The 20478-nt window shown below is 39.3% G+C and overlaps 1 protein-coding gene across 2 annotated transcripts; it reads left to right on the top strand.

The window, feature by feature from the left end:
• The first annotated feature begins 7625 nt into the window (after nucleotides 1-7625).
• Nucleotides 7626-18563, top strand: zc3h12aa (zinc finger CCCH-type containing 12Aa). 2 transcript variants are annotated; one of them, XM_014408205.4, is made up of 6 exons: nucleotides 7626-7979; nucleotides 8941-9374; nucleotides 9835-9974; nucleotides 13022-13256; nucleotides 14665-14775; nucleotides 16354-16517. In XM_014408205.4, exons 2-6 carry the CDS (start codon nucleotides 9001-9003, stop codon nucleotides 16382-16384), a joined length of 891 nt encoding a protein of 296 aa, XP_014263691.1. In that variant the 5' UTR covers nucleotides 7626-7979; nucleotides 8941-9000; the 3' UTR covers nucleotides 16385-16517. The 2 variants fall into 2 exon arrangements, with proteins under 2 accessions (XP_014263691.1, XP_004551034.1); XM_004550977.5 differs by having other exon boundaries at nucleotides 7629-7979; nucleotides 14665-14771; nucleotides 16354-18563.
• Nucleotides 18564-20478: the final 1915 nt, after the last annotated feature.

Here is a 20478-nt window from a genome sequence, read left to right as displayed (position 1 = left end):
CAAGCCAAATCAAGTTTGTGTTATCAGTATACAGCTTATACCACAGTTCTGAGCAACGTCAGCAAGAACAGGAGCCCCGAGGTGAACAGACATCAAAGTAATCAAGCAGTGAATGCAAGAACTGAGAGTAGCTGTCACACCATGAAACTGTGTTACCTCTTTTATGCAGCACAAAGGAATAACTCCCTAATAAAATCCCAACAAACACTATTAGGCTATTTATTTTCCTTCTACTACCATCATACGCAAACACAATCATGCACTGTGACTGTTTTATGCTTAGCTCCTTCTGGCCATAACTTGCTTGATTGATAAACACTTGTTCAAGTTTGAAAAAAAGCAAAGCCGAGACTGAAGAAACAGCAGTACATTCGAGACAATCCTCTGAGTAAACAGGCATCAGCCTAATTCATCTTGAGCAGCACAGCAGCAGAGACGTGGCAGAATGCAGGACCGTTACCATTTTCAATTTTGATGCAGTTATTTTTTTTTTAGGATTGCTCCACAGTGAAGATTTTGTATGACTGAATCACCACAATATGAGCGAAGCGCTTCAGCTGAAACTCGAGGTTCTTTTCCCGAGATCCTGGCAGTGAGTGCATTAATCACCACAGTCTCCCTTCCTAACTGAAGACAGAGAGCAACAGCTGGGGGAGAGGAGTTCGGCTTTAAACAGTACAGACTGCAGGAGGTTCAGCCATCACTTCTTGTTGTGAATTCTGACATCAATAGTAATGAATACCTTGGAGCGTTGCCTGACTACCTGAGCCTGAATTGCTATAACACATGAGGCCAGGAATTGGAAGTGGTTTTTGTTTGTGTGTCTTTCTGTGTGCTGGTGTCTGTGGGTCTGTGTGTAACCATATGTACTGTATCCACCTCTGTTTACCTGTGCAAGCACATGCGTTCCTGCCAGTGTGTGCCTTTTTTTAGTGTGGATATGAGTAATATGCAGAATAACCGGTAGGGCTAAATGACCCGGGCTGACAGGAACAATTAATCAGAACATTGTTGGAGCTCTTGGATGAGGCTCCATGCCGAGGTTACACCTGCAAGGGCTTGAGCTGCACTGGGATCCAGCACACCTACACACAGTGATCTTTAAATGATCTATGGCTGGCTGGACAACATTTATTTCAAGTACAGAGTATTTGCATGGTTGTTGGACAGTTAAAGGCTCACTCATGAATTATTATACATTTTCATGAGACACCAAAAGCACAAAAATCTCCTTGTTTTATTGCCCCAAATTCTAAATAAATTGGGGAAATGTGTACAAAGCAGGGGCGTAATTTCCGGGGGGGGGGGGGGGGGGTTTATGACCCCCTCAATAATCAGACTCAACCAATATAACCCCTCCCCCCCAATAACATTATGAATTATCTTGTTGATTTTCTTTACTCATTTCAGGTAAAGCAAAATGATTTCATGTTTAATCATCTGGGAATTTACCCAGATTTATTTATTAATTTACACAGAGATCTTAAAACTTTCCTTTTGATCATCAGAACATCACTACTGCATTTAATCATTAGTGATTATTAATCTCTTGCATAATATGTATATCATCATATTTTTCTGTGCTCTCTTCTCTTCCCCCCCCCCCCGAGAAGTCAAGGTAGATGGCCGCCCCTCCCTGAGTCGGGTTTTGCCAGAGGTTTCCTTTGTTCACAGGGAGTTTTTCCTTCCCACTGTTACCAAGTGCTTGCTCTGAGCCATATTGTCGGGTCTGTAGGGACTGTTGCTGTAAATTGGTGTTATATAAATAAAATTGAACTGAAGTGAAGTGAACTGAACCAAATTGAGGGCCAATTTTGATTTTCTGCCTTGTCCCTTGCACATAGATGTATTTCTAGATTCTCTGGTGTTATTTTTGTGATGATGTTATGCACTGTAGATAATGAGGTTTTTCCTTTTTTAAAATTTTGAAATTATTCCACAATTTGTGAACAGCTTTTTTGCAGATTGCTGAAACTCTTCCTCTGTAAGATTCTCTTTTTATAGTCAGTCATGATAGTGACCTGCCGCCAATTAACCACATTAGGTGCAAAATGTTCCTCCAGCTGTTTTTTTAGTACCACTTACTTTTCCATCCTTTTGTTGTGCCTGTCCAAACTTTTTTGAGAAACAGTGCTACCTCCAAATTCAAAACGAGGCAATAATTTTCACGATTAAACGTGGGTTTATGAGATCTGCTAGTTGTTGTATTTGTTTATACTGCCATTTTACACAATATTTAGAAATTATGGTTATAATTTAGAGTATGTGTTCTGCCAACAGAGTAAACATAAGTCCAGTATTCTCCTTCTAGCTCTCTTTTGGTAAAAGATCTCAAGGCATGAATGTTTTAGAGATTGCAATGAATGCATGTTTGTCTGGAATTTTTTGTTTTCAGTGTTGCCCTCATGACGTTTAAAAGTTTTAAAGACTATCTGGAATCCAAGATCTTGGTCTTCGACTTTGGTATGCAACAAATTTTGACGAAGCAGTATCTCAGAGAAGTAAAACCAGTTAGGACTGGACAAACTGGTTTTCAGAGGAAATAAGTTGTGACAATAAAACCAAACTGTCAAGTCGCACGTAGTAAAACAAAAATACTGAAACTCTTAACAGAGCTAAGATGTACTGCTGAGTTCGGTGACCCATATTTCACAGATTAATTGCATCATTAAAACAAAAATTATGATTTAAACATCTCTCATTAAGCTATCTTTTAACATTCTCCAATTTTGTATTAAATACAACACAGGAAGGTTAATATTTTTTTTAATTAAAGAGGCCCTAAATACACTTTAATAACTGCTGGCCTAAAGGTTGACAAATGACCCTAATTAAGAGAAAACAAAACAAATTAGAGTGCATGATATTTAGATAGATACATGTGCTTCCAGTGCACATCTACATGAACAGGTGTGCCTGCGCAGCATGCTCAGGTAGCTGATACATTACGGTTTTCTGCTCACATCTTTCTCTGGGAATTCAGTTGTCACTTATCAAAGTAAATCTAATTAAACACAGGCTTAAAACGTGCACCCTCTCCATTCTGCTGATCTTTTGTCCAATTTTCTATCAATAGTGTTGCTACTGATCCAGTGGTAATGCGTTGCCTCCTCTGCACTCACACACAATGCCAGGAAGTCTTTGCTTGATGTTCTATGTAGGACAAGTCGTAGTGTGTCTGAGGTAATAAATGAACAAGATGAATGTGGGGGATATGTTCATTTGAAAGCTCTTGTCACTGAGGGTTTGTCGTCCGGCTGCACAAAGGGTAGAACCTTCCTGCCTGATTTACTTTAGATTCAAACCATGGCTAAATTGGAAATCGTGAATCACTCTGACACCATTGGCATAAGATGGATTAGTTCAGTTAAAGGCTGCCTTTTCTTTACTTTGGATCTTTTTAAAGAAATCATACAAAAATTAATTTTTCTGACAGACGGCTGACCCGGGCAGCCAGTGAAAGGAATAGCAAAGAGAGGCCGGCACTGAGGCACTACAAAGCTGGTTTTATCAGCACGGCACTATCCCAACCACATCCAAAAGCTCTCAGCAGCACAATGAGCCTGGCTGAATATTTGATCAACTGTCTCAGGTTTAACAAGCCTTGCCAAACTACACCTGCCTGGAGGAAAAAGATATGCCTTTGAGCAGGGCAATGCCTCCCCCAAGATGTTAAGGAAATAAGCGTTTGATGTTCACAACAACCGAGCACTAAGCTCATCCATTCTTGAGCACTTGGATTCTCAGCAAGGTTCAAGATTTGCATTTACTGAACAATAGTTTTCTGAATGCCAACAATGTCTTCCATTGTAGCCTAGCCATAAATTACAAAACAATGCACTCAACGAGGAACTACTGTACCCGTAATGTTGCTTTTACAGCTTGGAGTCAGTAAAACACTGTATAACTTTGCTTCTTGCCAAGTGTCATACAACAGATGTTTCTTGCTTATGCCTCTGGAATCTCTCCCACAAATAAAATCAGAGATAATCCTCTTGTAAGAAAGTGTAAATTTATGTGCTTTTGCTATATCTCTGAATAAGCATGTGTGTGTACTCAGTCACATCGTGGGGACTGTTGGTGACAAAAAGCAGATGCCCAGTGTTAAAGTAGATGTACCTGTAAATAAGGTTATGGTGTGTCTGTGTGAAAAAGAATTAAAGTCAGCGTAATTATCTCTGTGTGTGTGTGTGTGTGTGTGTGTGTGTGTGTGTGTGTGTGTGTGTGTGTGTGTGTGTGTGTGTGTGTGTGTGTTTCTGTACGTGTGTATCCCCAAACTTATAGTTGCTGGTTGCAGCTCATTGCCCTGCAGTAATATCAGGCCTTACAGACACCTGGGACCAGTGGTGTGGTCCCTCAGAAGAGGCTGCCGTCTGGCAACTGGCCCTGATTACTTTCTCCACTCTCTGGAACTCAACTCTGTGTATGCCATTAACAAGCTCCACGTGGTATGATCCCAACTCGACCATGCCATTAAACCTCTACACAAAAGCTAGTTTACAAACAGGCACACACACACACACACAAACTGCACAACTTAACCATCAGTCCACTGAAACCTCTACCACCTGCAGACCAACGTTTTCCATAACCTCTCCTTTGAGAGCAGAGCCTGCACAGCGGAAACTGTGAAGCAACGGTGACATCTAGTGGCCAAATTACTGTGTAAAACAAAAAGTTGTAGATTTGTTTTTGCTGCACTGCCCAAAGACCGAGTAGAATTATTTGACTGTTAGTTGCTTTCCCTTCCTTTCATAAACACGTTATATTTTTATTTCATTGCTTGTGTTATTCATATTTATCATTTGCGTGTACACAACTAGATGCTAAAAGTTTCATAGCTCAGTTAGGGACAAGCTTTTTCAGGATACTTTTTATTATCTTCTTGTGTTCAATTCTGCATGTTTACACTATTCAAATTATATAATTTATACAATCTAGTATTTTATTAATTTGCTTTTTAATAGTGCATTTAATAACCTGTAAATAACTAATGTAAAGTGTAACATTCTACTGTTCAAGTCTACACGTTTACATATGTCAAAAACACAGAAGTATTCATAGACATATGTGTGCATATATGAATAAGCATATGTATGTAGATATGTGTGCGTGCATATAAAGAGTTCTGTGAATAAGTATTTGCCCCCTTCCTGATTTTGTTTCAGTTTCATTGACCACACTGCTAGACCTGCTGAATCAAGAAATCGCTTAAACAGAATCTGTCTGACACAGTGAATTAAACTAAAAGATGTCTGCATGCAACAAGTCATGACATCATATAAAGAAACTCAGAAAGAACAGAGGAATAAAGTCAGTGACATTTATCAGTCTGGAAAGGGTTACAAAGCCATACAAAGGCTTTGGACCCCATAAAACCATGATGAGAGTCGTTATCCACAAATGGAGAAAACTTGGGACAGTAGTGAAGCTCCACGTGCGTATGCTGGTCACTTCCCAGGAGTTACCAGTATACCAAAATTACTCCAAGAGTAATTTAAGACTCATCCAGGAGCTCACAGAGCCAGAACAACATCTAATAAACTTCAGGCCACACTGAGAAGGAGACTGAGCAAAAAATAGTTTCACATTTGCCAAAAAAAAACCCTCCAAAACATCTTGATGATCCCCGTGACTTTTGGGAAAATATTTTGTAGATTGATGAGACAAAGGTTGAACTTTTGTCTCATCATGGCCTTCCAATTGGGGTCTGGGATGCGGGGCGTCCCTGCTACTGCGAGGCCGCGGGCAGTCTGCTTGTCTTCAGCCCAGGGAAAAGGGTGGCATCTCCTGGGTCTGGTTTCTCCTCAGGTCCAGGTGGTGCCTGGACCTGGGAGTTAGAGTATGTCCGCAGGCACATCACTGCAGCCCCCTCTGGCTTCTGCTCCGTGGCTGCTGGGTGACCCGTTGTCTGGGGCTCTCCTCAGCTCCTCCCAGGAGGGTGGCCCAGTTGCCCCTCCGATGGTCCTTCTTGGGCTCTCACACTCTGGGGCCTCTGGATGTCTGGGGCCTGGATCTCCTCCATGCCTGTGCCCTGGGGAACGGGGCTATGGCTCCCCACATCCTCTAGCAGATTGTTACATGGAGAAACCTTTTGAATACAAGCGTGCTCATGCTCACAGGTGTACACACGGGTGTTCACAGACACAAACTACACCTTTCTTGGCTGCAAAGGACATTGTGCGCTATCGATCTTGCGTGCTGCGCAATAACATTCAATATTTAGTATCTACTGTTATTTACTGTTAGCTAGATTATTGCGATTGTGTTGTGTTTATTAAGTTGCTCTCTTTTTTGCTTCTTTTCTCTTCTGTTTTTTCTTCTCTCAACGGGTGATCCAGGTGATTTTTTAAGTGCCTTTTCTTACTGTCCCTCTTCCCCTCTGTTTTTCTTTCTTACTTTCTTTCTTTCTTTCTTTCTTTCTTTCTTTCTTTCTTTCTTTCTTTCTTTCTTTCTTTCTTTCTATCTCCCTTTCCTATCCCCCAGTCATGTCTGTCCGATCTGTAACAATTGAAAATAAAATAAAATAAATACATAACAATAATAAAGGTCCATCAAATGGACCAATATGGCAAGGCCATGATGATCCACTTGGTAAAGTAAATCCGTTGGGCATCTTTCGTGGCCTTCAGACAATAATTCTGATGGCTAAAGAACCAAATGGGATAGGCAACAAAAAAAAAGTTGCATTTTTTGGAAGGCTTGAGTCCTGTTACGTCTGGTAACTAACACAGCATTTCATGAACAGAGCATCATGGCAATAGTCAAATATAGTAGTAGTGGTAGGCTGCTTTTCTGCTTCAGGACCTGAATGACTTGCTGTAATTGATGGAACCATGAACTCTGCCTACTAGAAACTGCTGAAGGAAAATGTCCTGGGTTTGGGTTTTGAAGGATAATGAGCCAAAACACACAGAGTCCACCTCTAAATAGCTCAAAAAACAAAATGTAGGTTTTGGAGTGATCTAGTCAAATTTAGGGGTTATATCTGACTGAGATGCTCTGGCATGACCTTAAACTGAACATTCATTCTGGAAAATCCTCTAGTGTGAAGAAAACAAATCAGTGATTTGAGCACATTACGTTTAGGGTCGATTGCTTTTTTTTCCACATGTTCAACTGTAATTTCGTCATGCTTGCATAATGACAATATAGAGTATTTAATCTTGACTCCCAATACTATTCCGGGACCACGAGGGGGCGCCGTGTCCTATTTATTTAATTTGTCCTATCAACAATCATCCCATTGCCTACAACCATTAAAAAACGTATATATGGATCATGACAATATATTTCTGTTTTGTAATTTAAAAAAAAAAACTATGGCGAGACATTGCTTCTGTACAATATTAAACTATTAAAAATACACACGCATATATTGAATAAAGTGAATAACCATATAAACGTAAAATACTCAGAAAAAAAGGAAATTAACTAAAATGTGGAGACAAAATATTTCATAGATCAGTTTTACCTGTAATCACAGTTTCATAACATATAATCGTACTGACTTTGGTTTGGTGTCATTTTCCGATTTTGGCTCTAGACTGACTGGAAAAACAAATAAGCTCTATTTTTAGACGATATACAGTAAGAGTGCTGTGAGGTCGGGCTTATTGCGCATTGCCTAAAGGGGACACAGCAACTAGAAACGTGAGCTATTTGATACTCTTTGTGATATTTCAGACTTTCTTTCTTCTTGCTGCTGACAAATGGAAAAAAGAAAAAAAAACTTGAATACTACAGTGAGTGAGTGACAGCCAGCGGAAACAGGCACACCTTATCGTATCTCTCTTATATTCAAATGTTTTCATGGCTGTGCATGCATGCGCCTGGAGGAAGAGGAGAAGAAATCATTTCCAAGAGGGCGGTGCTACTGTATGAAGTAGGAACAGCGTCAAAGTTAAGAGTGCTTCCAAACATTAACTCGAACTTTAAGTGGCCTCTGCTGTTAAATAGAACAGAAGGAAACCGAGCAGGTAAGACGACGGCTCGCCTCTGCCGTGAGATTTGTTGACTGTAATGTGATCTGTCGATCGGGCTTAGCGGGGGAAATGTCCCGTTAGTAGCACGGCTAACTGAGCTCTTACCTGTGCCAGGTAAAGTCGGCGTATACAGTACAGGTAGAGGTACACTTTTCTGCCTTGTTTGTTTATTTGTGTGTAACATGGGCTATCGAAGAGTAGCCTACGTTACACAGAGCAGGGCAGGACTACTTTCTGATCTGCTGACTTGCGTAAAAAGAAAATGAGTAAGCGATCTAACTTTACAGTAGGATATGTTGCAACAGGCCTCTTACAGCCTGTAAGAACTAACTTGACACGTCTATCAAGAAGATATTAAAAATAAAAGTAATATTACTTGCTTAAAGTGCTTAATCTGGAAGCTGTCACCGTAATTTGCTATATGCAGCTGGAGACTGTCCATTGGGCGTCAGATATGTCTTGTTTCTTTGTTTCTTTTTTTACACTATAGTTCAAAAGACTACGAGAAGAGAGGAAGGAAGCGCATTTTCAATTAAAGCAGCAGGGTGTGCCAAAATATTGGCGTTATCCTTAAGAAATGACAGGTTGAAGAAGATTAATTCAGTTGAACTTGTCTAAATGTTTAATCCATTAATCACCATACTCCACTACTTTAGTAGCCTGTATAAATCTTTAACGATTACTTAATCTCACAAGGCGAAGTTGGTGGAATTGGTTTTGAGGTGTCAGTTCAGGGCTAAAAATCTTGTTGGGACACCAGAGTTTTTATAAACTTCAAATATGTAAGGCTGAATTTTGTTGAAGCATACATAAAACAAATTACAGAATATTGAGGTATGTAATGGCCACTGAAATGTGTATTATCATGTTTTATTTTACTCTTTGTAAAATTTCAGACTATATGAGCTACAACTCCTTTAGTAACTAATGGAATATCATATTTTTTTTAACCCAGGCCAAGTTGATGTAATTCACCTTCTATGCTCCTGAAAAAAAGAGGCTCAGATGCTTCAGGATGGACGAGGCTCTTCCCAGCCTGAGCTCAGTTTCAGACTCTCTGGAAGCAGACAGTGAGGAGTTCCAGCTCAGAGTGGACTTCTTCAGGAAGTTGGGTTACACCCCATCAGAGGTCATGGCTGCTTTGAGGAAACAGGGCTTAAGCACAGACACTAATGCGGTGCTAGGAGAGCTCGTTAGGAACAGAACCAGCAGTGTACCTTGCATTTCCAGCTCTGACAGTGACGAGAGGAGCACACGCCAAAACGACTCCCTGCAGCCTCCCAGTTGGGGTCTTGGGTCCTGCAAAAACACAACGCAGCTGTGGGACCAAAACAAACCGGACGAAGAATTGAGGCCTGTTGTTATTGACGGCAGCAATGTTGCCATGAGGTAATCCTGATGATACTTCCTGCTCTGTAGATTATCAGATTAAATCATAATCCATGAATGTCACAGCTGCTATGAACACTTTCTGAATAAGGACAGTTATTTTTCAAAGTCTTATTTAACTCTCTATTTTCCTACTATGTCGTGTGAGTTGACTTTTTAAAGGAGGTGTTGACTGCACTGCCCGTGCATGTTTTAGCATGGACCGCTGAGACATTATGCAAATTCTAGATCCTCTACTCAGAATCCCCACTTTTTACCAGAAATTATGTGCAATATGTGACTTTAGGACTGGGTAATAGCCAGAGGGAAGATTCCTTTTAAGCAGCATTTGAAGACGTGGTGTTTACTCAGATCAGTGTAATTTGTTAAGCCTCCTTTTGACTATGAATTAGATTAGATTATTTTCGGTCAGATTAACTGAACCCATGTTATCTCTTATGCTTCTTTTTTTTTTTCACAGTCATGGCAACAAGGAAGTATTCTCATGCCAAGGGATTCAGCTGGCGGTGAACTTCTTCCTTGACAGAGGTCATACTAGCATTACTGTGTTCGTTCCCAGCTGGCGCAAAGAGCTGCCCAGAGCTGATGCTCCCCTGACAGGTGAGGATGGCAGAAATAAAGCAAAGCAGACAGATGTTTCTCATCAAGTAGACGGGACAAATTTCAGCCTAACATCCCTGTGAGGCGAAGTTAAATGAGGTTAATACTGGTGACACAAAAAGCAGTTTTCACACGGGGTGTGAATGACAAATAAGGTTTGATTCAAACAGAAATGAATCTGATATTATTTTCATGCTGGATGTTAGCACGACCATAAAGATGGAATTAGACCCTTAAGACTCACTAATTGCTGGAGGGGAAAAAACAAATGTGATGTGTGCATTGCTGACAAAATATTTTGATGTGCTTGTGTTCTCTTTGAGTCCAGGCCAATAAAGAACAGGTTTTGTATGTGTAAAAAGGCGTCCATTGTAAGCTGTCAATGAAAGAAATTCTTAGAATTGAAAATTCGTTGACTGCTTTTAGCAGTCAGTCTGGTTCTACCATCTGCTAATTTTCTCATTATTGGTTAGTTTAATGTTAGAGAAGACTAAAAGTTTATATTTTAGTCTCCTGGCAGCAGGCAAGACCAGTGAATCCAGGAGACTGAGAACCACACCTTCTGAACTGTCAGATAAGACAAAAGATACAAAAAATTCCCCTCCGGGCTCAGTGTGTGGCACATGCAATGGTTACAACATAAGCTGATCACTTCTGTTAAAGTGCCGACTATGTTAGCCTCTTAAAGTTTCAGTTTCTGTACAATGAGATAATATCTGCAGGGCATATCCTGCCGTAACCACACTGTAATCAGAATGTTTACCCATAGATTTAGAACAAAAAGTAGCTAAAATGGATATAAATCACTAAAGATGTTCTTAAATGGTAGCCTGATTGTTTTACTCAGAAGGTAACAAATTCTTACTGATAAGGAACTGAAACAAATGAAATAAGCCCACACAACTATTGTAACAGAGAGGTTGCCATTTATTCTAGTTTTTGCGTACAAGTCGTGCTAAGATGATATTTTTTTTCTTCCCCCACTCACGCTTTTTTCTTTGTTAATACAGAAACAAATACTGTATTATACAGTGAGTTTTAGAGGTGATTTTTTTTAAGCAAGAAATGAAAAACTTAGAAATTCTATCACATAATTCTGTATTCATGAATAATTCCCACATGAGCCAGGAGATATTACAGAAAAACTAATACATCTATGCAAAAAAAGTTAAGGTTGTGAAACAGGGTATTATTTAGTTGGCCAGCATAAAATATTTCCATACCAGGCCATGGCAAGAAAAAGTGGAAATACACTTAAATGAGTCACTCTGACTGTTTTTGGGTGGTTACAATATTGTAATCACAGACAGTCGTGTATAATAGAGTTCTAAATTTATCCCAACTGATTCACTTATGTCCGTGTATTTATAAAGCCCAGATGAATATAATGTCAGTGTATCTTTGTGTAAATATTACCACCTGCAGCACAACAACTAAATAAAAAGGATGGCACATCCTGGAGCATAAGCCCCTTGTTGCTCTCAAGAATTAATAGCTGTGCAGCCTGGGTGGAGCAATCCAAAGGTTCTTTTTTTCAATCTTTGAACAAGGAAGTAAAAATCACCATGTAGTTACTCGTGGGAAAGTCCCATCGGGAAGTAGAGATGGGGATTTTTTTTGTTTTTGTTTTTTTTTTGTGTGTTTTTTTTTTTCCACACCTACCGTACTTGATGTTGTAGTTAACTACTGGTATCTATTTACAGTAAGTTGTTAAGTTTTGACAGAAGTTAGAAAAGTGCTTTTCTATCACATAAGGTTTTCTATCTTTTGTTCATCACACAGAGTTCAAGGTTCATTTCACTTACCCTTAACTTGTTTTGAAGCACTATCAATGTGTGTGTGTGTGTGTGTGTGTGTGTGTGTGTGTGTGTGTGTGTGTCTTTGTCGTGCATTTATTCACTCAGCTTGCACATAGCATGATCTAGAGTAATCTTAAGCTACCCCTCATTTCCTTATGTTCTAATTCCAAAAAATTTGTGGTCTTGAGCAATCATTCTCCAAGGTTTATGAAGGTTTTTCAAAGTTTTACTCTAGAAATTTTCTGCTAAAGCACGCAAAGTATATCTGAAAGTCGTGTCTTTAAGAAATAGGAAAAAATCCAGATCTGACACAGGCCCAGAGAGATGCATCTACTGTTCACTGAAGCCTCGTCAGAAATGGTTTCAATGATATGGTGGCTGTCAAAAACCATTCTTAAGGAAATGAAACGGGGAGAAAAGGCTGAGGTATGCCAAAATACACAATACCTGGACTGAAAATCAGTGGCAACAGGTCTTATGGAGTGATGAATCTTGTTAGAATTTTTGGTTCTGTTCAGAAGAGATCAGGAGAAAGGTACAACAGTACATGTCTGCAGCCATCTGTAAAACATGGTGCAGGCTCTGTCATGGCTTTGGCCTGCATTTCATCCAGTGCTTTGTGGAAGTATGAACATAGAAAAGTGCTGTCAGAATCTTGATCAACCATGCAATAGCATCCCAGAGGTGTCTGATTGGCAGCAGCTTCATGTTTCAGCACGACAGTGATTCATAACACATTACCAAGTTTGCAAAGAAATACCTGGATAGAAAAGAAAAAAATAGAATGACCTCCCTAGGCCTAGAAATTCAATTCAATTTTAGTTTTATTTATATAGTGCCAAATTACAACAACAATTGTCTCAAGGCACTGAAATCAGCATTATGGAAGGAGTGTGGGATGCTCTTCACAGAGAAGGGAACAAAAGGCTGCCAACATCCAATAAAGAGCTTACTGGATGTTGGCAGCTTTTAAAAAGCCTGGAGAACTATTCCTGAAGACTACATAAAGAAATGACAAGAAAGCTTGCCTGAGAGAGTTGAAGCTCTTTCAAAGAATAAAGGCAAATATTAACTTTCAACCTTGTTAAAATTGTACAAACTTTGTTTTCACCTTGTGGTTTGGCATGCATCTTTCAATAAATCCACATCTTTTTAATGTGTCACAGTACAGTTGAATACACGAAATCATTTAATACAGCGTAAATTGTCAACTCTGGATCTGTAACTGATTACTGGTTGCACTTTCAGATCAACACATTCTGCTGGAGCTTGAAAAAAGGAAAATCGTTGTCTTTACTCCATCACGCCGTGTTGGGGGCAAGCGAGTGGTTTGCTATGATGACCGCTTTATTATCAAATTGGCGTATGAGTCCGATGGAATAATCGTATCCAATGACACCTACCGAGACCTCCAAGCAGAAAGACCTGAGTGGAAGAAATGCATTGAAGAGAGGCTGCTCATGTACTCCTTTGTGAATGACAAGTAAGCCTGTTCTTCTGTATGTGCCTGTGAAATACCACATTTTCCTTCGTGGTGAATTTTCCAGAAAAAGAATTTGCAGCTTACAGCAGAGTTGTGGGGAGACCGGGGATAGTTGTAACGTGGGTCAGTTGTAACACTTCCAATTTCTCCAATCAGGGCTAAGTTTCAAATGATGTGACTCATCCTGTGCACGCCCAATTCAGTTCTGCTATCACATGTGAAAAATCAGCACATTTTGTCAAACACTGACAATTTAACATGAAAAAAAGTAATTTGTATGCCAAAAAGTAAGTTTTTCTACTTTATTTCAATTTCTAATAGCATTATCTGCTTTGCAGTTAAACTCATCAAACTTAAATTATGTTATTTGTATGTCTATGGGGATATATTCTGTGTAGGTCTTTAGTGCTAATGTTTTAGCCGTTGGCTGTAATGTTAGCTAGTTCATGGCTATAGGAGTCTGGGTCAGTTGTAACAGCAACAGTCTGGGTTAGTTGTAACAATAATGCAGATGTTACAACTTACCACACTATTACTTTAACTTATATTAAACAAGTTGGGGCAACGACATCAGCAGAGAGAGATTCACTGGTCACATTTGTATATGTGGTTAATGCCATTGGCAACACAATTCCTCCACTGTTTGTGTTCCCACACATACATTATGCAGACCACTGTGTCAGAGATGGACCAGTAGGAAGTATTGGTAGTGGAAATAAGTCAGGATGGGTGCAAGAAACAGATTCCCTCATCTTTCTGAAGCACTTTGCAAACCACACCAAGGTAAGCCATGATAAAAAGTAATGGAATTGCGATGCTGGTGAACAACTACATTTTTTCAGCTTCATTGTTATGTTCAAAATTGGTGCAAGAGTTGTAGGTTATAATGCCCACTGAGCCAATGAGGCCAAACTCAAGGAAGACCAACCAAAATTAATGAAATATTCAGTTGCAGAAAATTCCAGAATTTGTCTTTTTGGGGGGTTGGAATATGTTCAAAAGTTAGATTTCTGCATTCTGTCACACACACACACAGCTACATAAATGGCTCTAACTGCATTCATGTGTTGAATAAACAAAGATTACATGTTAATATTTTGTTAGTACCCTTATTTCATTGTGTTACATTTCACCCAGGGATATGTTACAACTAACCCAGACTATGGGGTTAATTGTAACATTTCACTCTTTGTGTTTGAGACCATACCATGCAATGGGTAATTGTGCTGCAGAGAAAATAGCTGCACTATTTAATAGCAGAGACATGTAAATACTTTGCATTACATTTTGAATCCACTACCTTAAAAGAACTCCAATTTACAGACAGAAATGTCAAAAATGTTACAACTATCCCCGGTCTCCCCTACAAGTGGATGAAGAACTCTACAATTTTTGTATTTTTCTACAGGTTCATGCCCCCAGATGACCCTTTGGGTCGCCACGGCCCCAGCCTTGACAATTTCCTTCGGAAAAAGCCTCGTCCTACGGAGCAAATGAGACAACTCTGTCCATACGGTAGGTACGATTAGCATATCGATCAGGAAGTGTTACCCTCTTCTGCAGCAGAGAATGTGCTGTCCACATTAGATCTCATCAACAAAAAATCTTTTTGCTTAGGGCTGCTCAATTAATCGAATTTTAATCACGATTACGATCTGGGCTTTCAACGATCATTAAAAACGACTGAGCCGATTATTAGCCCCTCCCTCGTGCTTTACTCTCGCGCTGCTCCGTGTGGCAAATCGAGCGCACCTCTCTGCATTTCGAACACGCATCACAACAATTAAGAGGACCCGAAGGAAGCTCGGAAAGCTAAGCAGAAGTTATTTGGAGAGGACAGTGACTGCCGTTGGTTGAAAAGAGAGGTAACAAAAAACTTCAGTGGTGTGGAAACATTATGGGTTCGTGGAGTCAGACGTGGATCAAGTAGACATAGTGTGTAAACTTTGCTATGGTGTCATAGCTGCACCACAGAGCAACACTACAAAGTTCACTAAACATAGATGTTTACATTTTTCATTTATTTTTTATATTGCAAACATTTGCACTGTTATCAGTATTTGCACACTATTTTATATTATTTTTTAAAGTCATTATTCAATACATTGTTATTGTTAACCCTTTAAATCCCTGTAGAACTGGAGCCGCATAAGCTAGCGCAATAATTTGTTTTGCATATGAAACCGGAGGAGTTGTACTTACATCTTATGCCATCAGCTTGTCCTCGGTCCTGGTTTCCTTCCACATAAAGCTTTGCAAAAATTGCATAAAAAGCGCTTGCAGGAACAAAAACATAATATTCCAGAAACACTCTTTGCCGATCCGATCAGCTGTTCGTAACACTTCCCACAGTGAAACAGACTGTCGCATGTTCGCCATTTCCTGTCCGAAACCGGAAGTGACGTCATTTTCGTGGAAAATGTAGTTTTTTACTTGTAGGCCTTAAAAGCCTATACTGGTGCTTTTATAAGTCATGTTTGACTTTTCTGAATAGTTTCTGGGATGCTTAGAACTCAAATTGCACTGCTGGAAATAGTTTATTTTGATGCACATGCTGTTTTCTTTGCAAATTTGCATCATAGGATTGTTTTTTGTTTTTCCTGCAGTATATAAAAATTGCTGTATCTCCAAAATAAAACTATGAAGAAACTCAAAATAAATTTCCTGTTGTTGTAAACTATTTTTTTGCAACTTTTTTGTATTTAAAGTTTTGAGGGATAAGCCTCTTAAATTTCCCCAAGTAGAAATATATATGTAAAAAAAACAAAAACGATTTTCAATTTTTTTGTAGTTTATTGCACTTTTTTGCAATTAATGTAATTACTATGGACTTAATGCATACATATTATTAAAATATGGGCTATAACAGTTGTATTGATGTATAGCAACTTGAAATGCTCCCAAAAATGGCACTACAGCATATAAAAAAATAATATAAGCTCTGGCGGACTTGGTTCTATGGTAGGTCTTAAAGGGTTAAATAAATATCGTCAAATAATCGAGATCTCAATTTCAGTGAAAATAATCGTGATTATCATTTTTGCCATAATCGAGCAGCCCTATTTTTGCTTATGTGTCTTATTTTTCTCCATCACAGAAAAAAAGTGCACGTATGGCATAAAGTGTAAGTTCTACCATCCTGAGCGGGTAAACCAACCCTATCTGTCTTTAGCTGATGAACTGAGAGAGAAAGCCCAGATTTCTACTGTAAAAGAAGAGAGAAATGCCAGTTTGTCACCCAGACAGCTTCAGTCTGATCCCGCACTTGCTCAAAATGCCTATTTTCATCCTCGAGACTCCAACAAAGAGCTCAAAAGAGATCAGCAGACTTCCTCACCACCTTATCACGTTAGTGAAAACAAGCTGCTGTACTGGGAGGATCCTAGACACAATCCAAATCACATGCCGTGTTCTGTAACAGGAACCCAGTGTCAGAAAGAGTGGCCTGGGTTGCACTTGATGCCAAATCATTACTATGCCAACATGTCTCAAGAGTACCTGGATTCAGGCCTTGGCTCATTTGAGAGTCAGTACTCTGATATTTCGCATTCCCTCCACAACTCAAAGATGCTCAGGCTGCAGTATCAGAGTGCTCCTCCTGGAGCCACAAATTCTCCCGTACATTTAGAGAAAAATAACATCAATCAACCTTGCAAGTGCTGTTCTCATGCAATGCCCTCGACAGTTCACCAGCAATTTCATGGAAACATGGACTCTCAGGCACAACCCCAATACAGCGCCTATCACCCAAATGCCCTCACACCCACTGCTTCCCACCAGCGCAGCCTCCCCAGCCATTTCCAGTACAGTGGAGGCACCCATGTTCAGCAACATTACTGGTCAGATCCCTTTCAGGGGTTACCACAAGCCAGCAGACCAAATAGCCTACCTTCTTCAACTCGTTCTTCACACTACCACAATTCTTGCTGCTCTAGCAACAGTCATCAGTACTATTCAAGGGGACAACAACCATCTTCTGCTGCATTTGACTCACAAAGGTTAGAACTCCGCAACAAGCTCAAAACTATCTTCAACCCACATCTGGTGGATACTGTCATGGAAATGTTTCCAAATCTGATGAATGCTGAGAAACTAGCTGCAGAGATACTGAAGCTGAAAGCCCAAAGAGATCTTTTCTGATTATTCTTCTTTCAGACCTGTCATTACTACTTGCCTTGACCTCAATATAGCATCCTTATCACCTTTTCAGAAGGTCGCATAGTGCCTATAGCTGAGTCATTTAAAAACTAATTCTGTGCAATGTGCTATTATACTGTAAAAATGAAACGTTTTATTTATGAATGATTTAGTTAATCTGTTATAGGTTATATATATTTTTTTTATGACACTGGAGTCATATGTCTTTGTCATCCATGTTTTGGATAAAAAGTGCCTCTAGATGGAAAACGGTTACATTTATGCATATTTGTTTATGCATATTGCTTCAAAGTTAATTAGTTTTAAGTTCTCATGAAATAACCTGTTGCTGTACTATGTGCTACTTTTAATCTTAGTTTTTCAGAAACAGCCTGCAGACAAGTATTATCCTTTCAAGGGACAGTTGCAGTATACTAAAAAACACTGGCAGTCAGTCCAGAAAAGTACCCAGGCTTCCAAATATTATTGAAAGCAAAGTAGCTGAGATACCACAATAAAAGAAAAATGAAACGCTAATTATGTAGGTGAGCTATAAAAACCTTTATGAACTATGGATACAGCCACCATGACATAACCAACTGGTTTGGGAAGTCCCCTTTTTGAGAGCATTTTTGCTGTTGCTATCTTGTTTTTGTTTTTGTTTTTTAAACAAACATGACAAGTGAGGACGGAGAAAATGAGGACACCAAACGCTCATGCAATGGTAACTTGTCACACAAGTTACACAGAAGGTATTTTCAGCTGCTTTCTTATCACCACAGTAGATAGATCTGCATGTTTGACCTTCCTGATGTAACCAGTACTAGGAGTGCATTTACCCTGTGAGATTGGCTTTATGTCTCCTCTCCATCTCAGGCCAGAGAGCTTTTACATGTAAGGGTAACATGTTACCCTCAGAGCTACATCCTGCTCATCTACTTCACTGTAAAGGCAACACCACAAAAAGACAGCTAAATAGAACTCCTGCATGCTGTCTCTGTCATTGCTCGTATGTTTAATAAATGTTTGCATCTATCCAACCTTCAGCATTTTGGAAATTACATCTTAAATGTGCAGGCTTAAGGTAGTCTTTGATCTAAAGAGGCATTGAGTCATCCACTTTACACCTCTGTCTGAGGTTTCCAAAATAAAGTTAATTGTTGAATTCGTTATCTGAATTTTTTCTATTGTGACTTTTGAGTTTTTGCATTAGAAAAGGCAACTGATGATGTCCTGCTGCATTTTTAAATTGTTTTTATTGGTCGGGAATTTTGTTTCTCCTTTATTAACCAGCTCAAACTTTAAACTTTCAAGAGTATTTCATCTGATATATCAATAATTTTGAAGTGTTCTTACCTGTCAGCATTTTGTTTCTGTCCTGATAAGATCTGGCATGAGAAAACCTGTAGTAGGTTACGTCACAGAGGGCATGTGTAAAGTCAGTAGTTTGATTTACGGCATACGCCTCTCCAAAGAGCGACTCTGTTGCTTTTAGTTCCCCACTTCTGAAATACCTTTGGTGTCCTTGCTCTGTGAGCTTCATAAGTAAATATAAAAGTCATGTAGTCCACAAAGATAAGCTAACATTGCATGTTTTTGCCATACAGTGTAAATGCTGATCTTGCTAGGAAATTGAAACTGAACTTAAAAAAAGGCTTTGACCCAAGCAAAAGGAACTTGCTGATGTGTCATCATCATTTGTTCTGTAAACCTGAATCAGCTTCATGAATCATTCTCTGAATAACTGTCCCGATTAGTGTGTGTAGGAGAGACTACAGTATAACGTATAAAAATGACAGTTATGGAATTTAGTTCTCATAAATGATTTGTATTCTCTATTCTTATATTGGATCATTAACTTCAAATGTTTAGTGTTAGAACTCATTGTAAGAATATTTAGGAAATGCATTGTCACTACCTATTAAAGTCTATTGTAATAATAATATGTGTGAAGTCTATTACAACACAAATGGACGGGGATTAGCACTGTTGCGTGGAGAGCCAGCCAGTGGTTTAAATCCAGTTTCATGTTTCCCCATACCTGTGTGGGCTCTCTCTGGCTTCCTCCCACAGTCCAAAGACATGCATGTTGGTTTAATTGGTGATTCTAAATTGGCTATTGGTGTGAATGTAAGTGTGATTGGCTGTCTTTGCTGTCCACAGCTACCACTTTACACCCAATGAAAGACAGGATACGCTACAGCTCAACGGCGTTCACGAAATGGATTTGCAAAAGAAAATAAACAGCTGGTATGGGGTTAGTGGATTAATCCCAAACTAGTTCTTCGGGTTTATTTAATTCACTTGTAAATATCCCTCTGATGTTAATCAGAGACCAAACAACAGTGATCCTGATTGCCTCACAGATAGAATTGCTGCCAAACTGTCCTACTCAGTTTCACAAGAAACAGCGCAGCTCGTGTTGCAAGCCTGGACGAGAAACTGTTTTTTTTTCCCCCCAGTGACTGAGGGAAAGGTAAGGGTGTGTGTGTGTGTGTGTGTGTGTGTGTGTGTGTGTGTGTGTGTGTGTGTGTGTGTGTGTGTGAGAGAGAGAGAGAGAGAGAGCATGCTAAATACCTTTTTTGCCACTTGAACGATGCAGACATGATTTAAAACTAACTTATATTTAAAAACAAATGTTAAATGCAATCACACTTGTGTATAATAATAGGAAAGAAAGTAGATAACTAAGATCTTGCACTTCATGCATCACCAGTCCCTGCAGATGTAATTTGTCTCACTGGGAAAAGGCCTCATATCCGTACTGATGGTGGTACAAGGTGAGAGTTGTTTTTATATTAAGAGTCAACTTTTCCATTTGTCTCTATATTGTCCAGGTTGCAGGGACAGATCGTTTAGCTTAACTTCAAAGTCTATATGGAGCTTATTGGTTTCTCCAATGTAGCGCTCACCTTAACTAGTTTTACATGCTAATAAGGTAATTGTGAACTAATTAATTAAACAAAATGCTGCTGTTTTAAAGCAGCATGAACACTAGATTTATGTTAAAATAAAGGGAATCATCATTATGCTAATGCACATTGAAAATTATAACTGTTAACATGCTAATCGCTGTGGTTATTGG

This window comes from Maylandia zebra, linkage group LG11, assembly GCF_041146795.1.
Source record: "Maylandia zebra isolate NMK-2024a linkage group LG11, Mzebra_GT3a, whole genome shotgun sequence".
NCBI lineage: Eukaryota > Metazoa > Chordata > Actinopteri > Cichliformes > Cichlidae > Maylandia > Maylandia zebra.
This window is presented reverse-complemented; position numbering and strand designations above follow the sequence as displayed.

Bases quoted from the DNA above. Each gene is read 5' to 3' on its own strand.
- zc3h12aa (XM_004550977.5), top strand. From the start codon at position 9,001: ATGGACGAGGCTCTTCCCAGCCTGAGCTCAGTTTCAGACTCTCTGGAA. The intron at 9,975-13,021 runs GTGAGGATGGCA...TTGCACTTTCAG, and splicing joins AGCTGATGCTCCCCTGACAG to ATCAACACATTCTGCTGGAG. The intron at 13,257-14,664 runs GTAAGCCTGTTC...ATTTTTCTACAG, and splicing joins TACTCCTTTGTGAATGACAA to GTTCATGCCCCCAGATGACC.